This window comes from Chiloscyllium plagiosum, unplaced genomic scaffold (assembly GCF_037043375.1).
Source record: "Chiloscyllium plagiosum isolate Xiang-an unplaced genomic scaffold, Cpla_swu_hap1 HiC_scaffold_22, whole genome shotgun sequence".
NCBI classification, from domain to species: Eukaryota; Metazoa; Chordata; class Chondrichthyes; order Orectolobiformes; family Hemiscylliidae; genus Chiloscyllium; species Chiloscyllium plagiosum.
In genome coordinates, this window is record NW_028270160.1 from 66,584,600 (window position 1) to 66,602,710 (window position 18,111).

Below are 18,111 nucleotides of genomic sequence, written 5' to 3' on the forward strand. Positions count from 1 at the left end.
CTACTTGTGGAGCCACAGGAGATGGTGAAGATTTTCAATGAGTATTTTTCCTCAATGTTTAGTGAGGAGAGAATCAATGATACTAAAGAAATAAGGGATGTTTTGGACCGCAAACATATCACTAGAGAGGAGGTGTTTGCAGCCTCAAAGCGCATTAAAGGTGGATAAGTGCCCTGGGCTTGATCAAGTCCATTCTCGGACATTGGGAGGCCAGAGAAGAAATTGTAGAGTCCTCTGCAGAGTTTTGCTTCAGCTTTAGCCGCTGGTGAAGTTCCAGAAAACTGGAGGGTGGCTAATATTGTTCCATCCTTTAAGAAAGGTAGCAAAGACTAGCCAGGGAACTACAGGCCAGCGAGCCTGACATCAGCGGTAGGCAAGTTATTGGAAAGGATACTGAGGGACAAGATGAACTAACATTTGGAAAGTCAAATGCTGATTAGGGATAGTCAGAATGGATTTGTGTGCAGGAAATCATGTCTGACAAACCTTTTAGAGTTTTTGAAGAGGTAACCAAAAGGATAGATGAGGGCAGGGAAGTGGATGTTGTTTATATGGACGTCAGTAAGGGCTTTGACAAGGTCCCACATGGCAGACGATTCATGAAGATAAGATCGCATGGGATCCAGGAAGAGCTAGCTAATTGGATTCAAAATTGGCTCAATGGTAGGAAGCAAAGGGTGAAGTTGGAAGGTTGTTTCTCAGACTGTAGTGTGCCACAGGGGTCGGTGCTGGGACCTTTGTTATTTCCATAAATGATCTGGATGTGAATGTACTAGGCATGATTAAGTAAGTTTGAGGATGATACAGAATTAGGAGATATCGTTGATAGTGAGGAAAGTTATCCAGGTGCTTTGGTTTTCTCCCACGATCCATGGTGAATTGGCAATGCTAAATTGCCCAGAGTGTTCAGGGATGCGTAGGTTAGATGCATTAGTCTGGGAAAATGTAGAACAAAGTAGGGGGATGGGTCTGGGTAGGTTATTCTTCAGAGGGTCGGTGTGAACTTGCTGAACCAAATGGTCTCATTCCACATTATCGGGATTCTACGAAGACAATGAAACTAAGTGTACAATATACCTGAAGAACTGGATTGACTAGGAAGTGCAAAAAATAGAGTATGCAAAAGCAAAAAGGTGGTACTTAGCCTGAAGGACTGAAAACAACAATATAAAGAAAGACAGAAAGAAAGAAAGATGTTTAACAATAAACTGATGAAATAAGATCCAAGGAGCATATTGAAGAAATCAAAAATCTGAAACAGAATGTTGACATGAATTAATTTGTACCAAAGATACTAGAATGAGGTAACAGCAGAAAGAAATGAGATTACAATCTGGAAAAGTAGTTGGAAAAAATGAAATATTTGCAGATAATTAAAAATATGGGAACAAACTTTATAATGCTTAAGGACTGCAATGATATTTATTGAACCACTTTGCATTCTTACCACCGTTCGAACATCCATTTTTGTGTTGGCAGCAAACTTAGATACATTATGCACAATTCCCTCAATAACCCCAACAAGCACATCCATTATTTCGATGGTCACCTCCTTTAATACCCAAGGATGTGAATTATCAGGCTCCTGGAATATCAGCTTTCAATCCTATTAATTTCTCCGCAATTCTTTCTTTTAGAGCTAATTTCAACTTCTTCTTGCTAACAGACCTTGGCTTCCCTAGCATTTCTGAAAACATACTTGTGACTTCTTCTATGAAGGCAGAGCTAAAATACTTCTTTAATTGCTCTATCCTTTCCTTGTTTTTCACTATCCATTCCTCTCTTTAGAGCATAAGGACCTTTATTTATCTACACTCATCCTTTTATATTAAATAACCTTTACAATCAACTTTTATGTTCCTCATCAGTTCACTCTCACTACTTTTCCCCCCTCATGCTCCAATTCTAGACTCCTCCCAATCCTCAGGTTCACTGTTTCTTAATATGAACTTTGGCACAAGCCCAATGAAGTGGCTGACAATCCCAAAATTGGAGAAGTGCAAGCAACAGGTCTCACCTGCTTATCCATGATCCCAAAATGTGTTCCTGCTTTTAGACTTTAATTAGTTTCTTGAACTCAGAAGAACAGATTGGCAGCAGAGGCTGTCCAGCCCTTTCAGCCCACTGTGCCATTCAATGGGATCATTACTAATCTACTTCAACACTATTTTCCTGCACCCTACTGATAGCCCTTTAAGTTTTTAATATGGAGAAATCTGTGAATTTCTGTCTTGAACATGTTCAATAGCTGAGCTTCCACAGACCTCTAGGGTAGAGGATTTCGAAGATTCACCACCATCTGCTCCCTCTCGACTTTTTTTTTTGTTAAAATGCATTTCCTCATTCATCATACAAAATTCTCTCATTCACCAAATGCCCAAAGTTTGCGTATTCCCCACGACCCTCACTGATGCCCCTCTTTTCTGCTGCCAAGGCCTTAAGCTTTGGAATGCTATCCCCAAAACTCTCCCCTCTCTTTTAAATCTTCCATCCTTAATTGAAGGCATTATGCAAATATTAGGTGCTCTTAACACACATGGGTTGATAGGATCTGTGATACCTGCATGAACTGAGAGTTACAGTATCGGTTCTGACACCATGATCCAACAATCAAGATTACAGGGAGGCACCGGAATGGAAAATCTTTACTTTGATTTCTGTGCAGCTGGCAGTCAAAGACATCAAGCAAACTGGGAAAACCAGGTTTTTTGCACATAGTCCAATCACTTCTTTATTGTTTAAACTGGAGAGAACATTTTCAGAGTAGAATAAATATACTGAAGCTATTTCTTTTTCTTCCTCAATCCTCTGGATGTGGATTTACTTGGCTCTTGGGTCGTGGCATTTCTGGAGGTTTGGAGACCATGGCTGGCTGCCCACTCCTCCTGAAGCTGCTGCAATAATTCAGCTGTCAGATGTCCTTGCTGAACCAGCTTGGCACTCAAAGAGTCACCAGGCATTTCCGCTTTATAAACCTCTCCTCTGTAGCCTAAAATCTTGGACCCTCGTATCCGTCTAGATCCAATGTAAACCTGATCCTTGGAATTCATGTTCTCCACGTTTGTCCTCTCATTAATCCATATTCCTCCATAAACAGAAGCATCTTCGGCGCCTGCAGCAGTTGTTGTGGAGATGGAATCCGAAGCACGGATCAGACGAGTGATATTCTTCACCCCAATCTGTATGATGCTGTCCAGCTCGATCTGGATCTCTCGCACAAGGTTCACATCTGGGAACATGTCCATGAACCGGTAACTAAGACAGATGAAAAGGAACAGAGGTTAGTACCAGCTTGAGATCAGGAAGGAAAATAATTAAAGTTGAGAGAGGGGAATGGTTTGGCATAAGGGTCATCAAATAAATCACCAGACTGACGAGAAGAACCAAAAAGGAAACATCACACAAGGCTGGGAACGCACTTTAGACTGCCAAACAGTCAAGGGAAGTGGAAGGGCAAACCTAGAAGCAAATGTCTGAAATGCTACATTATTAACTTGGATAGCATTAGTGTGAATGGTTTTGGGGCAGGGGTCGGGGGGGGGGGGGGGGGGGAATCTGAATTCTTCATTCAAGAGAACACATTTTAGCCAATCCATAATGCCCTCAACAAAGGACGTGGATTTAGTTTTACAGAAACTGAGCAGCAGGGAAAAGGGTATCAATTTGGGGAGCGCTTTTCTAGAACTTATCATAATTTAGTTGGACTTAAAGCATAGTTATAGAAAAAGATAAACATAAACTGGAAAAAACAATTCTCAACTCAAAAAAACTAATTTTCTTCAACTGTGATGTGATTTAGCTGTCAACTAGAAATAGCTCCTTGTAAGTTTATCATCAATGCCAGGTCAGTGGGAGGTATTCAAGGAAGAGATAGGGAGGATTCACATAAGAACTAAGAGCAAGAGCTGATAATTAAGATCCTTGAGCTTGCTTTGCCATTCCATATAACCATGGCTGATACTATTTTTACCATAATTCAATTTTTTGCCTGCTCTTCATAACCCTTCAGCCTATTGCTGACTAAAAATCTATCCCCTTGAATTTACTCTACATCTTGGCATCCAGCACTCTGCAATAGTGAATTCCACAGATTTATGACCGTTTGACAGAAGTCATGTCTGCACATCCCTGTATTAAATTTGTTATCCCTTATCCTAAAATCATGACCCAGATTGCCCCACAAGGCAACATCCTCATGGTGTGGCCTTAATATTCACCTACAGTAAAAGAGATCAACAAACTAGCATCTGCTAGTCAAGGAGTTCAAAGGAGAGGTTTAAAAAAAAAGGAAAGCTTATAGCAGAAAACAAAGGTAATGAAAAACATAAATCAAGGAAAACCTGAAGGTTTTAAAAAATGTAACTACATAAACAGCAAGAGGTTAACAGTCAGGCCAGTTAGAATAAACCACAGAGATGGAAGACATTAAAATGACTCTTCACAAATATTTGGTTCTCAGAACAGTGATTCAGTATAGATGGTGTGAAGTATTAGATTAAATAAAATGAGAGGAAGTATTAAGGAGTTAAATGACTTTATGAAAGATGTAAATCTTCATTTAGTAAGGCATGGGTTAATCAAAAACACAGCAGAGATTTAAGACATATATTTGACTAACTTCATAAGGTTTTGCTTAGAAGAGGTAATAATGGAGGTCATGTCTGCACTCAGCCGAGACACGCAAGCAAAGCATAAAAATCTGTGAGCAATGATTTGACAAGACAGCAAGCCCAAAATCATCACCAACATAAGGCAATCTGTTGGAGCTCGTTTACACTCACGGGTACCATAATTCAGAAGGGACCTGTTCTTTGCAAACAACAGTAAAATGCTGAAGCCTTACCCAAGAGTTTGGGTTGTCTATAATTCCCTGTTGCTTTCCCCACAGCAAAGCTTCAGCTCCAGCTGACTTGCCAAACAAACAACTTGCTTTTTCCTGTAGTATAAGCTATTGTGATGGTTTGAAATTTGGCACCTTAGTTTGGATGAATGCAAGCTGAAAAGCTCTGTCAATGAGTCACTTTCAGCAACGTTTAACTTTTATACTACCAAGTGAAATATTTTTGATACTTTAAACTACAAGATCAGGGACCAAGAGCTGGGAAGTGGGATTAGGCTGGGCAGAATAGGTAAACATGTGTAAATCCTGTCTTAAACTGCTATAATTCATATATTTCAACCTGAACCAGGAATCAGAGCCAATCCAAGACAAGGAACAGAAAGAGACCAGAACCAATCAAGATACCGTTCAAAACATCTCAGCTTTGGATGAATAGCTATCAAATGGATTTGCTAGACAAAATGAGCTTTATCAAATATCAGAGTTGAAAGACATTCCCAAACAATGGATCCAGGCTCCTTAACTTACCTTAACCATAAGTACAGATCCAATACGTCATGCACAGCCTCCAAGTGTACAAGGTCTTTGATATTTTTCGGTGGCACTAATGGCCAGTTAATGTGTCGACATAACCACTCGAACGTCAGTGGCTCATTCCTGCTGAACTGTCTGGCAAACTAAAAAATGCAAACAGACTCAAAGTTAAGAAAAAAGGAAAATTAGACTGCAAATGTCAAATCAACAGATCAATGATGTAATGTGCTATTCACAATACTGAATGTTGTGGATATCACAATAGTGAATACACAATGCTGAATGTTGTGGATATCACAATAGTGAATACACAATGCTGAATGTTGTGGATATCACAATAGTGAATACACAATGCTGAATGTTGTGGATATCACAATAGTGAATACACAATGCTGAATGTTGTGGATATCACAATAGTGAATACACAATGCTGAATGTTGTGGATATCACAATAGTGAATACACAATGCTGAATAGCCAGGAATCCTGACTGTCAGGGATCACAAACTATTTTGGGAGACCATAGTAAAATCCAAAATTTTTAAAAGATTTATTTTGATCGAAATAGCTGTTTTCCTTCTAATGGTTTCATTGTACGAGCTTATCTAGTAGAGCTACGACTCATTAACCACACCTTCCAGAGTATGTATTAATGCAACTGACAATTTTCTCTGTTGTTCACATATGCTTTCTCATATGGACCCGTGGCAGAGTAGCTTAAAGCTGATTTGCGATAACCAAGTGTGGTTTGTAATTTATCTTTGGAGGTTTCCAGTTTCCTTCCTGGTACCAATATTATAATTTAACTATTTCCTGTTCTGATGATTTCACTTCATCACCAGATTTTGTGATTATCCTCAGTTTCTAACGGCACAGGGAAAATCATCCCTCTCCTAGAGATCATTTCTTAGAATGTAACCAGGAGCTACATCCTCTTCTTTTGCAGTTTTAACATTTCTCCTTTGCCTCTTCTCAGACTTGACCCCACCTATTGCTGACCCCTGAATGGAAAACACACTATAATTACAGTGAAGGATTTGGCAGTGATGTGTGGCATTGAGGTAGATATCAGCGATGATCTAATTAAATCACAGAGCAGGTTCATACATACACATCAAGAGTAGGAGACCATTCAGCTCCTTGAGCCTACTCCGCTATTCAATAAGATTACGACTGATCTATTTGTCTTGAATTCCACATTTGCACTCCCTTTTTTTCAAACTGAACAGTCTACTTCTATTGTTATGTTCTACTCATCTCCAACTCAATTATCTCCTTCAGATTAAACCATTTAACTTTTAACCTTCCATGAAGTGCAATTCTTCCAAGACATATTGATTGCTCCCAAACCCCAGAGGCTCAAATAAAATCTGTACAAGAAAAGCTCATGGTTGATAATTACATTTTTGCATTGATTTGATCATTCCAGACAAAGTAAATGCATTTTAGTGCATTCTCCCACGCACCCAAATTTTAAACAGACTCTACCTCCTCAGTATTTCTGAAATCAACAACAGTAGTGAACTCCTGTTCCAGCTCACTGTTGAGTTTCAGTATGTTAACTGTGTGAACCCTCTGAACTCAGTCCTCTAATCAAGTTGGCTTGAAACCTAATCTTGGCAGCACATAATCACAATTTCCTGATTTATATTCCTTCCCTTTGTATTTGAGTTGTTGTGTCCCGAATCAGAATATTTTAAACCACATCTCAGTTTCCATCTGGGATCTTCCATTAAAATGGATGAAATAAGTGTTAATTCTGGTACTGCAGGAGCTTTAAAAAGGACAAGAATTTTTCTATTGATGGTGAGTGCTCAGAACAAAAGCTCATCCGGAACCCCATGTGCGAAATACTTGAAAGTTCTGAGCAGAAAATGCTAGATGGTCTTGCAGAATCAAAACTGTTCCACACTCAACTTGTAAACTGGATTTCAAATCATCCATAAGAATGGCCTTTCTTGTTGTGTTGATTTGTAAGGGCTTTATAAGGGATTTATAAAAATAAAATGTAGGATTACTTATGTGTAACTTTAAGGGAAGCTACTGTTATAAGTTTATGATTTGGAGATGCCGGTGTTGGACTGGGGTGTACAAAGTTAAAAATCACAACACCAGGTTATAGTTCAACAGGTTTAATTGGAAGCTAGTGTGCTTCCAATTAAACCTGTTGGACTAAAACCTGGTGTTGTGTGATTTTTAACGTTTAAGTTTATGTCTCTTAGAGGTGGGAGGCAAGGCTAAACAAGAAAATGAAGAACTCTGCTGCACAGCAAGTGAGATCTGTCAATGAAGTAACTGGCTTACTGGGTTTTGTAACTGCTTGATGGGAATGGGATTCAAGTCCCAGTAGTTCAAATGAGAGAGATCAAATGCTCTGTCACTAGGGCAGGGTATCAAGACTGAACCGGGAAAGAGGGAGAAAAGTTTTCTTTTCCCATTTTCAATCTGTGTCAATGAAAGCAGCAGTTGAATAGCTGCATAAGAGGGATGGATTTTGAAAATATTCAAGAGTGAGGTCACAGAAAATGTTTATTAACTGGCCACCACCTGGCCTGCCACGATCAATGATCTGTGCACATCAGGTTCCTCTGCTGCTGCACCCCCTTTAGAATTGCACCCCTATTTTGTATTGTCTTTCAATGTTCTTCCAACAAAAATGCATCACTTCTCCACATTCAGCAGTAGTTGCCCCTCATTTATCGATGTCATTTTGAAGTTCCACAGTATTCTCTTCACAATTTACAACTCTAAGTTTAGTGTATTCTGCAAATGGAAACTGTCCTTGGCACACCAAAGTCCAGAGCATTAATACACGAGGATATTACATTATACATTAATTTGGCCTTTCACCACAAAATTCTCTCAATAGTTATTCTAAAGGGAACTTCCTTATGTAACATATGTTGGGTCCCTTATGAACTGAATTTTCCCAGTATTCACCGTGTACTAGTAGGTTGCATTTAATAGGTATTACAGCAGTAATTAACTCTCCAAAATTTTAGTGCATGAAAACAATGGGTAGACTTAGGAAAAACAGACAGGTCATGTCGTCCAAAACCAGCATCTACAATTCATCTGGTAGCAAACACACTTATTTGTCTTCTTTCTAAGGTCATTTTCAAAAAGAATAGTAAACTAACCCTCAGATGAAGGCATGAAATGGGGTGATAATAGTTGTCCCACTGTGCCATTGGCCAAAAAAAAAAACTGTCACTACAAACAGAGAGCACATGAGAGAGCGTGGGAGAAGTACTCAGGATAGGAATTGCCATGGGAAGCCCACAGATAACTAGGCCAGTTCTACACTGGAATAACTACACAGAAGCCGCAATAGGTAAGGAACCAGATACCACGCTGGAGTGGTACCATGCTAAGACTAAGTCAAATCCATGCAGGAATCAAGAATAGAGCAGACTGACTGCAGAGTGCAGTTTTCCCAGACAGCAGTCTTCACCAGGCAGATAGAAGGTAGATCAGAAGGAAAGGGGATAGGGAGTCTTCCTCCTATCACTGGTACTTCCTATCCTCTGGTATCACTGAATTATTTCTAAACGTCACAGTAGTATATTTTCTTTCTCTAACTAATGGTATCATATTTAAACTACTTCTGAAACTCAAAAGCTATCATTTAATTGCAATTAATAGTTGACTGCTTAACTATGATCACGAACCCTGAAAACACAGTTTATTAAAGCCAATAGACTGACTACTGCTTGTCTGGACAACTGCCAACATTTTGTGTGGTGTAAGAACAGTATTGCCACACGATTAATGTAGAGGCTTTATTTCAGGGAATTGTTCTTCCAGAAAAATATAGCTCACTCTCACTTGTCATTCAGAAGGTCGAGAGCTCAAAATCTGCAGCAGAGGCCGCAAACATGCTGCACTGTTAGAGGTGTTGTCTTTTGATGCCAAGTTTAACTGAGGTTTAGTCTGTTTTCTCTTAAGAATGCAAATAAGATCCTATTGTCCTGATCAAATAGCAGAGAAATATTTTCTGGTATCTAGCCAATCCTTACACCTCAAATCATTAAATTTTGGGCAGCACGGTGGCCCAGTGGTTAGCACTGCTGCCTCACAGCGCCAGAGACCCAGGTTCAATTCCTGCCTCAGGCGACTGACTGTGTGGAGTTTGCACGTTCTCCCCGTGTCTGCGTGGGTTTCCTCTGGGTGCTCCGGTTTCCTCCCACAGTCCAAACATGTGCAGGTTAGGTGAATTGGCCATGTTAAATTGCTCGTAATGTTAGGTGAAGGGGTAAATGTAGGGGAATGGGTCTGGATGGGTTGCTCTTCGGAGGGTCGGTGTGGACTTGTTGGGCCGAAGGGCCTGTTTCCACACTGTAAGTAGTCTAATCTAATCTAATCGTCACATTGCTGTTGATTAAAGACTGCTGCGTGCACACTGCATCTGCCACATTACATCATCATCTACACTTGCAATACATACTCCACTGGAGTATCTTGAAGTCAGAAAACGTGTTAAGTAAATCCACATTCTTTGTATCATAATGTAATGGTTAATGTATGAAGAAGGAAGAAGAAACAATCTCATTGGTATATGACTGACAGATGAGTAAAATACCTTTAAAAAGGAGGTGCAGACAAAGGGATGCTTCCTGTTTATTGGTGCAGTGCAGAAAACATATCGTACACGGAGATTCAATGGGATATGCTGAATCATATCAGCCAGGAACTTGAAATCATCAATATTGCACACGAAGTATAGTCCATCGACTTGCGAGAGGCTCACAAATATGTCCTGTGTTCAGAGGAAAGGCAAGAAAAAGTAAAGGAACATTGGTTTAGCTTTAAATTTGTAGAGAAGTGATCAGTCAATAAAGGTGTTTCACAAAGAAAGGATTCATTTGAAAACACTACTTTTCAGAGTGCTGCTTCTTTATCAGGTGCTAGTGAGACAGGAAGACCTTAGACAGAATTTAAGGAAAAGATCAAAAGGCCATTCAACTCTTGTGAGTGAATCGAACACACCTAAGATGGCTCTTCAATTTTTAAATTAGTTAGAAAGGAGGTGCAGGTTTTGATTGATTTAATATGCCAATCTCAGAATTTCTTTCAAGTCATTGCCCCAAGATAAAGTATTGATAACATCATAAGTTATCACAAGACAGTGACTTGAAAAAAATTCCAGGATTTGCAGTTTAAATCAATCGAAACCTGCACCTCCATTCTAACTGATTAAAGATTTAAGAGCTGTCTTAGGTGTGTTCAAAATGTTCACGAGTTGTATGACCTTTTGATCTTTTCCTTATAAATTTTGCATCTAAGGTCTTCCTCCCTCTCTAGCACCTAATGAAGGTGCAATGCTCAAAAACTAGTGCTTTCAAATAAACTTGTTGGACTACAACCTGGTATTGTGTGACTTTTGACCTTGCTCAACCCAGTCCAACATTGGCATCTCCACATCTTCACAAAGAAATTTCACAGTAAGCAGTAACTCTGAGCAAAACACTTACGATCAGATTTGACAGGGTGGCATCTGGCAACTGGTAGGCAAACATCTCGATCTGGTCTGCTGTGGGGTGCAATCCTGCTGCCTTAAAAAAGTTCAAAGTGGATAATAAATAAATACGTTTTAGAAGTTGAAACATCTTCCACCTTCCAAAGACAGGTGTTATTGAATGATCTTATAATGCTAGTCAGCGGGAAGCTATCAGAAGGCAGAGCAGAGTATAAAACTACTGGAACTTGGGGCACCGTAGCTGCAAAAAAAACTGGACTGATGTCACAGGGAGGCTGTGACCTGATTGGCTGGTAGGAAATCTGTACTAAATTTGAAAAAGAACCCAGCAAAGTATCAATAAATTTAATTAAATCATTTAAAAAAATATATAATAAAGTAATTAACTAAGTAGAAATGATTGGACAGTGATGCGTTCTAGCTGTATGATGTGGGAGCTGGCTGATCCCATTGTGAACTGCAGTGACCACATCTGCAGCAAGTGTTGGTTGATCAAGGAACTTCGGCTCAGAGTTGATGAGCTGGAATCTGAGCTTCAAACACTATGGAATATCTGGGAGAGAGAGAAGTACCTGGACACGGTTTCAGGAAGCAGTCACAGCTGGTAGATTAAGTACTTAAAATTAGTTCAGTGGCCATGCCCAGCAAGATGTGACAGAGGAGCCTCAGCTCTCTGAGTGGACAAGGAACAGGGCTTCAGGGAGGATGAGCCAACTGAAAACTGAACCATGGTACAGGAGGCCATTCAAGAGGGGAAGCAAAAAGGTAGTTGTCGGGGGCTCTATAATTAGGGGAATGGTTACGTCCATGCCACCCACCAACCCACCCTCTACATCTGGCACCTACCCTTGCTGCCACATGAGGCCTAAACTGCTGTGCTTTTCCACCACCACTAATCCAGAATCTGGTTTCCAGCATCTGCAGTCATTGTTTTTACCGCCACATGAGGTGAAAACCTGCACCCACACCTCCCCCCCCCTCAGCTCCATCCAAGGTCCCAAAGGATCTTTCCATATTTGGCAAAGATTTTTCTGCACATCCACCTTCCTCAATTACTATGTCCGTTGTTCTCGATGTTGGCTCCTCTACATCAGGGAGATAGGCTCCCAACTCGCGGAGCATTTCAGGGGACATCTCTGGGACACACACACCAAACAATCCAATTGCCCTGTGGCCGACCACTTCAAATTCCCCTCCCACTCCCCGCAAGACATGCATGTTCGGGGCCTCCTCCACTGCCAAATCAATGCCTTGCCTTCTGCCACAGGACCCTTTAACCACATGGTTACAATATCGATTTCACGAGTTTTCAAATCTCCCCTCCCCCCACCTCATCTCAGATCCAACCCTCCAACTCTGCACCGCTCTCTTGACCTATGCATTTACCTTCCCACCTGCCCACTCCACTCTGCCCACTGACCAATAACAATTACCCCCAACTGAATCCACCTACTGCCTTCCCAGCTACCTTGCCCCCAGCACCACCCCACTATTTATCTCTCAGCTCCCTTGCCCCTCCACATTCCTGATGAAGGGTTTATACCCAAAACATCGACCCTCTTGCTCCTCAAATGCTACCTGACCTGCTGTGCTTTTCCAGCACATATTTTGACGTCAAAATTCTCTTGCCATTTTGAGTACCCCAGTTTAGAAGAATTATTTCACTGCCTTTGCTTTAAGCTCAAATAATTTATTACTTAATAATCTGTCCAACAGTATAGCTGTTGCTAGGAAGCCTATAAACCACTTCCATCAGTATCTCTGATTCGTGATCTTCACCTTGACTCATACAAATTCTCGCTCATGACCTCCGTCCTCACTAATGCCTTTAACCCATCCATTTTTTTAACGCAGCATCCCCTCTTTGCCAATCTGTCCCAGATTCTTATATATATATATATATATATATATAGAGCGCACTCTAGAATATTTTATTTTCTTAACCTTCGCCATGTTGTAACCAAGTCGCTGTATTACAATTAAATACAAACTACTTTTCTGTATTTGGGATACTAGCTCATCTATATCATTGTGGATACTTTGAACACTCAAATAAAGTGCTCTGAATTTCATTATTTACAACAATCATTGAGCTTTATAAAAAAAAAATTAATTTAGGTATTGTGGGCTTCACTGGCTGGGCCATTATTTATTGCCCATCCTTAGTTGCAGAATATATGGTACTGAGGAGCTGCTTCCTTGAATTGTTGCAGTCTATTGTTGCAAGTAAACCAGTAATACCATTAGGGAGGAAACTCCAAGATACTGATTAAAAAACAGTCAACATATTTCCAAGTCAAGATAGTGAGTTGCTTGAAGAGGAACCATAGTGGTGTTTCCATGTTTCTGCTGCCCTTGTCTACTGTGGGGAGTATTCCATTATACCCTTGACTTGTACCTTGTGTACACACTTTTGGGAGTCAATGAAGTGAGTTACTCACTACGTATTCCTAACCTTTGCCTTGCTGTTGTAAGCCACTGTACTTATATGACCAGTCCATAGCAAATTCTTGTCTATATTAACCCACAAGATGGTGATGATGGGGAGCCTTACCTTTTTTCTTCAGTATGCTCACCTCAATGGGTTCGACGGTCCTGCTCAGGATTTCTTGCAGCACAGGAAGGTCATCCCGATTCATTGTAGTAACTTCCCCTTCTTTAAAGGCGGAGCTGAATCTGCCAGCTCTGCCAGCAATCTGTAGGGCCTGTGACGTAGTTATCCGGTCCATTTCTTTCTCTCCTTTTTCATTGATACTTGGTTTCACAAGAGAATTGAAAATTATGCGTTTTATGCTCCTGAACAAAACAGAGAAAAATTGTTCTTGCAGATTATTAGATGATAGAACTGGGCTTCAATTAGTTTGTTCCACATTGTCCTGTGATCCATACAGGGAGGTAATCTCACAGTATCAAGCACCCTCTTGTAGAGATAGCAATGAATATAACTAAATGGATAAAGTCCCTGGCCCTTATTGCCAATGTCTCTCAGTCTACAGAGACTCACTCATAATGAATGGTGTGCTGGATGGACTTTGATTCTCTGAAGGCGAGGAAGCAACAACCAAGGCACATAATCTCAGCACAATTCGTTCAGCAAAGAAGTGAAAACAGCAACAAGGTGAATGGTTTACTCACAGATTTAAACCCATTCCAATGGCATCAGTCGCAACAAGGATCTTACAGGGATCGTCAGGGTCATTGAATTTTTTTGCTTGAGCCAACTTTGTTCCTAAGATCAAGAATACAGACACTGTCAGTAAACTGAACCAGACCACTGAGGACTAAATGTCACAACACAAGCACCAGTTGCAGCAGCTGACGATGCATGCTGTGCATCATAGAACAGTACAGCACAGTAAAGGCCCTTCAGCCCTTGACGTTGTGCCGGCCTTTCATTCTACTCTAAGATCAAACTAACCTACATACCTACATTGTACAAACTTCCATGTGCCTATCCAAGAGTCGCTTAAATGTCCCTAATGTATCTGACTCTGGTATCACTGCTGGCAGTGCATTCCACGCACCCACCACTCTCTGGGTAAAGAACCTACCTCTGACATCTCCCCTAAACCTTCCTCCAATCACCTTAAACTTATGCCCCATTTCCGCCACGGGGAAGAAGTCTCTGGCTATCCACTCTATGTTTCTCAATATCTTGTACAGTAAAAAGGATTATTACTTTAACAGTAAAAGGTTGCAGCGTGCTGTTATGCAGAGGGACCTGGGTGTCCTTGTGCAAAAATCACAGTGGGTTGGTCTGCAAGTACAACAATTAGGAAGGCAAGTGGAATTTTATCCTTCATTGCTAAAGGAATTGAGTTTAAAAGCAGGGAGGTTATGTTGCAGCTGTACAGGCTGCTGGTGAAGCCACACCTGGAGTACTGCGTGCAGTTTTGGTCTCCTTACTTCAGAAAGGATGTACTGGCACTAGAAGAAAGTGCAGAGGAGGATCACTAGCTAGATTCCAGAGTTGAGGGGATTGGCTTATGAGGAGAGACTGAGTAGACTGGGATTATATTCATTGGAATTTAGAAGAATGGGAGGGGGGTGTACCTTATAGAAATATATACAATTATGAACGGAACAGTTAAGATCGACGTAGAGAGGATGTTTCCACCCTGGTAGGTGAAACTAGGATAAGAGGTCATAGCCTCAAAATTAGGGGGAGCAGATTTTGGACGGAATTGAGAAAGAACTTCTTTATCTAGAGGGCTGTAAATCTATGGAATTCCCTGCCCAATGAAGTAGTTGACGCTACTTCAGTGAACGTTGTTAAAACAAAGGTAGATTTTTTTTTAAACAATAAAGGAATTAAGGGATACAGTGAGAGGGTGGGTAAGTGGAGCCGAGTCTGCGAAAAGATCAACCATGATCTTATCGAATGGCAGAGCAGGCTCGAAGGTCTACTCCTGCTCCTAGTCCCTATGCTCTAAGTAGAATGAGAGACTCTTGTATCATTCTATTCAACAGTGATTTCTATTTGGCAATTGCCAAACATGTGAGGGAAAACTGTGGCCCTGATATGTGGGTCTCATTCTGAGTCAGGGTGCTACACTGTTAAGACGCTGGCTTTTCACAAACCAGTTAGGATTATGGGTGGAAAGAGGGGTTTGACAACAACGCAACCAAAATCAAACAGTATGCAAAGGCTGGGTAATAAGTAGAAACAAACAGTATGCAAAGCTGAGGTCTCAACAGTCTGATTATGCATTCCACACAGACTTGCTTTCTCTCAGTGACCAGTACTTGCAGACTGAAATTTGCTGATTCTTTCCAACCTAGAATCAAGAATCAGAGATCGAACAGAACAATAACAGCAGGACAAAGAAGCAACCTTACAATTTGCCCACATTGACAATCTCTCATCATGATGAGGAGATAGAACTGTCACTCTCATCAATATTAAAATTCTCTTGTGCAGAATATATTGTACTTGACAATACTGAATTGCTGCAGAGAGACATGTTGCCAAACCATTTTGTTTTACACTCATTAGGATAAAACACAAGGATGCCAAATTTCGAACCGTCATGACCAATTATATAACAAACAGTTGCTGATTGGTTGGCAAGTTGACTCTGATTAGCCACTAACAATGTTAACAGCTACGCAAAGAACCGATTTAAGATAATCAGCCAAGGTCAGAACACGGTTCTTCAACACTTTATAGAAGTGATCGTTATCCTCACACACACGTCTGCAAACAGAAAGGAATAAGTTTAGTCTTGTGCCTTTATTCAGTTAGCCAAGATTTGAGAACCTTTAGTTTCCTAGTGGTTTTTCCATGGACATCTGCATATCAAATGGGCAGATAGAAGCAATGGTTCTTACAAGATTTTCTCCTCCTTGCAATCATCTCTCTTATTGATATACATCATTTCTAAATTTTCATAACAAACAGACTCAGAAACTAGGAACAAGAGTAGGCTATTCAGCCTTTCAAGCTTGCTCCTCCATTCAGTATGATCATGACTGATCCTCTACCTCAATGCCACAGTCCTGCTTTCTCCTTATGCCTTTAAGGTCTGAAATTTTACCTATCTCTTTCTTAAATATATTCAATGACTTGGCCTCCAAGGCCTTCTGTGATAGAGAATTCCATTACATTAAGTGTAAAAATCTTTCGTCATCTCAATCCTAAATGTGAGGTCATGTCCCCGATTCCAGGCTCCACAATATGAGAAAACAATTCTCCCCTGTGGAACCCTGTTAGAATTTTACTCCACTTCAATCAGATCCCCTCTCATTCTTCTAAACTCTGGTAAATACAGGCCCAATTGAACCATTTTCTCCTCATACAACAGTCCCACTATCCCCAGTATCAGCTAAGTGAATCTCTACTACACTCCCTCTATGGCAAGTATATACTTTCTTAAAGGTCTCACCAAGGTCCTGTCTAACTACAGTAGACATTCATACTTTGGAACTCAAATCCAGTGACAGCTAATATTCCATTTGCCCTCCTAATTGTTTACAACATCTGCTTGTCTACTTTCATTGGCTAATGTAAGGGACAGCCAGGTCCAATAGAGAGGAACCTCTATTATCCAAATACCAATTAACTGAAAATCGGATTACATCAAAGATGTGTTTCCAACAGTCATCGTGTCTTTTGTTTACAGTGATTAAACAGGCACCTCCCGCACTCTCTCTCCACACACACTTTCCCTGGAGTTCTTTCTTAAAGACCCCTTCCCCAAATAATCTCTCCAACATTGTCCTGTACAGAGCAAAGGTGGAACCTGTCAAAAAGTTGCAGTAAAATGTGTGTGGGGCTGTGGCTGCGTGTGGGTGTGCTGTTTGGAGACTTACCCCACAAAGGCAGCAGCAGCAGTCTTGTTGTTGATGTCCAGTCCGGCTGCCCCGGAGAGGGGGCGAGAGTGGATGAGTTTGGGGGGCGGTGTCAGACTGGGTTGGGTGCGGGAGGGTTGCACGGGGGCAGCAGGCGGTGTTGGGTGGGGCCTCGCATGCTGTCTTGCTGCCTTACCTCCTGAACGGAGGGCAGACTTTAAAAATTCAGAGCTCTAGAGGAAAGGCATTTAATCGATTAACCAAATAATCGATTATCTGAATGAAATACTGCCCGCCCATAGTGTTCGAATAATCGAGGTTCCACTGTTTTGCCATTTAAAATAATAATCTTTCTGGTTTCATAGCAAAGTGCATAACTTCACATTTATCCATGTTATACTGCATCTGCCATGTGTTTATCCATTCACTCAACTGGTCTAGATCTCCATGAAGCCTTACTGCATCATCCTCACAACTCTGGCCAGTTTGATGTTGTCAACAGACTTGAAAATGTTGCATTTGGTTCCCTCATCCAGATCATTAAAATCTATTGTGAATAGCCAAGGTCCAATCACTAATACTTGAGGTACCCCGCCAGTCATTGCCTGCAACTCTGGAAAACAACTCATCTATTCCTACAAAAACAGAAATGGCCGGAGAAAAAAATTCAGCCAATCTGGCAGCAGCTGTGGAGAGAAAGCACAGCTACCAGCTAATATTTCTAGCCCACTGTCAGTTCTGAACAACGTTTATTAGATTAGATTAGATTACTTAGTGTGGAAACAGGCCCTTCGGCCCAACAAGTCCACACCGCCCCGCCGAAGCGCAACCCACCCATACCCCTACATTTACCCTTTACGTAACACTACGGGCAATTTAGCATGGCCAATTCACTTGACCTGCACATCTTTGGACTGTGGGAGGAAACCGGACCACCCGGAGGAAACCCACGCAGACACGGGGAGAAC

General features: G+C 41.0%; 1 protein-coding gene across 3 annotated transcripts in view; it reads right to left on the bottom strand.

Annotated features, from left to right (window-relative positions):
• Positions 1-1,402: 1,402 nt before the first annotated feature.
• Positions 1,403-18,111, bottom strand: part of supv3l1 (SUV3-like helicase) — a 41,374-nt gene continuing 24,665 nt past the window's right edge. For all 3 annotated transcript variants that reach the window (XM_043683144.2, XM_087999153.1, XM_087999154.1), the window contains 6 exons: positions 13,988-14,081; positions 13,429-13,648; positions 10,848-10,928; positions 9,956-10,132; positions 5,369-5,517; positions 1,403-3,255 (listed from right to left, as the gene is read on the bottom strand). In XM_043683144.2, coding sequence (XP_043539079.2) covers positions 2,784-3,255; positions 5,369-5,517; positions 9,956-10,132; positions 10,848-10,928; positions 13,429-13,648; positions 13,988-14,081 — 1,193 coding nt within the window. In that variant the 3' untranslated portion in view covers positions 1,403-2,783. The remainder of the gene's footprint in view (positions 3,256-5,368; positions 5,518-9,955; positions 10,133-10,847; positions 10,929-13,428; positions 13,649-13,987; positions 14,082-18,111) is intronic.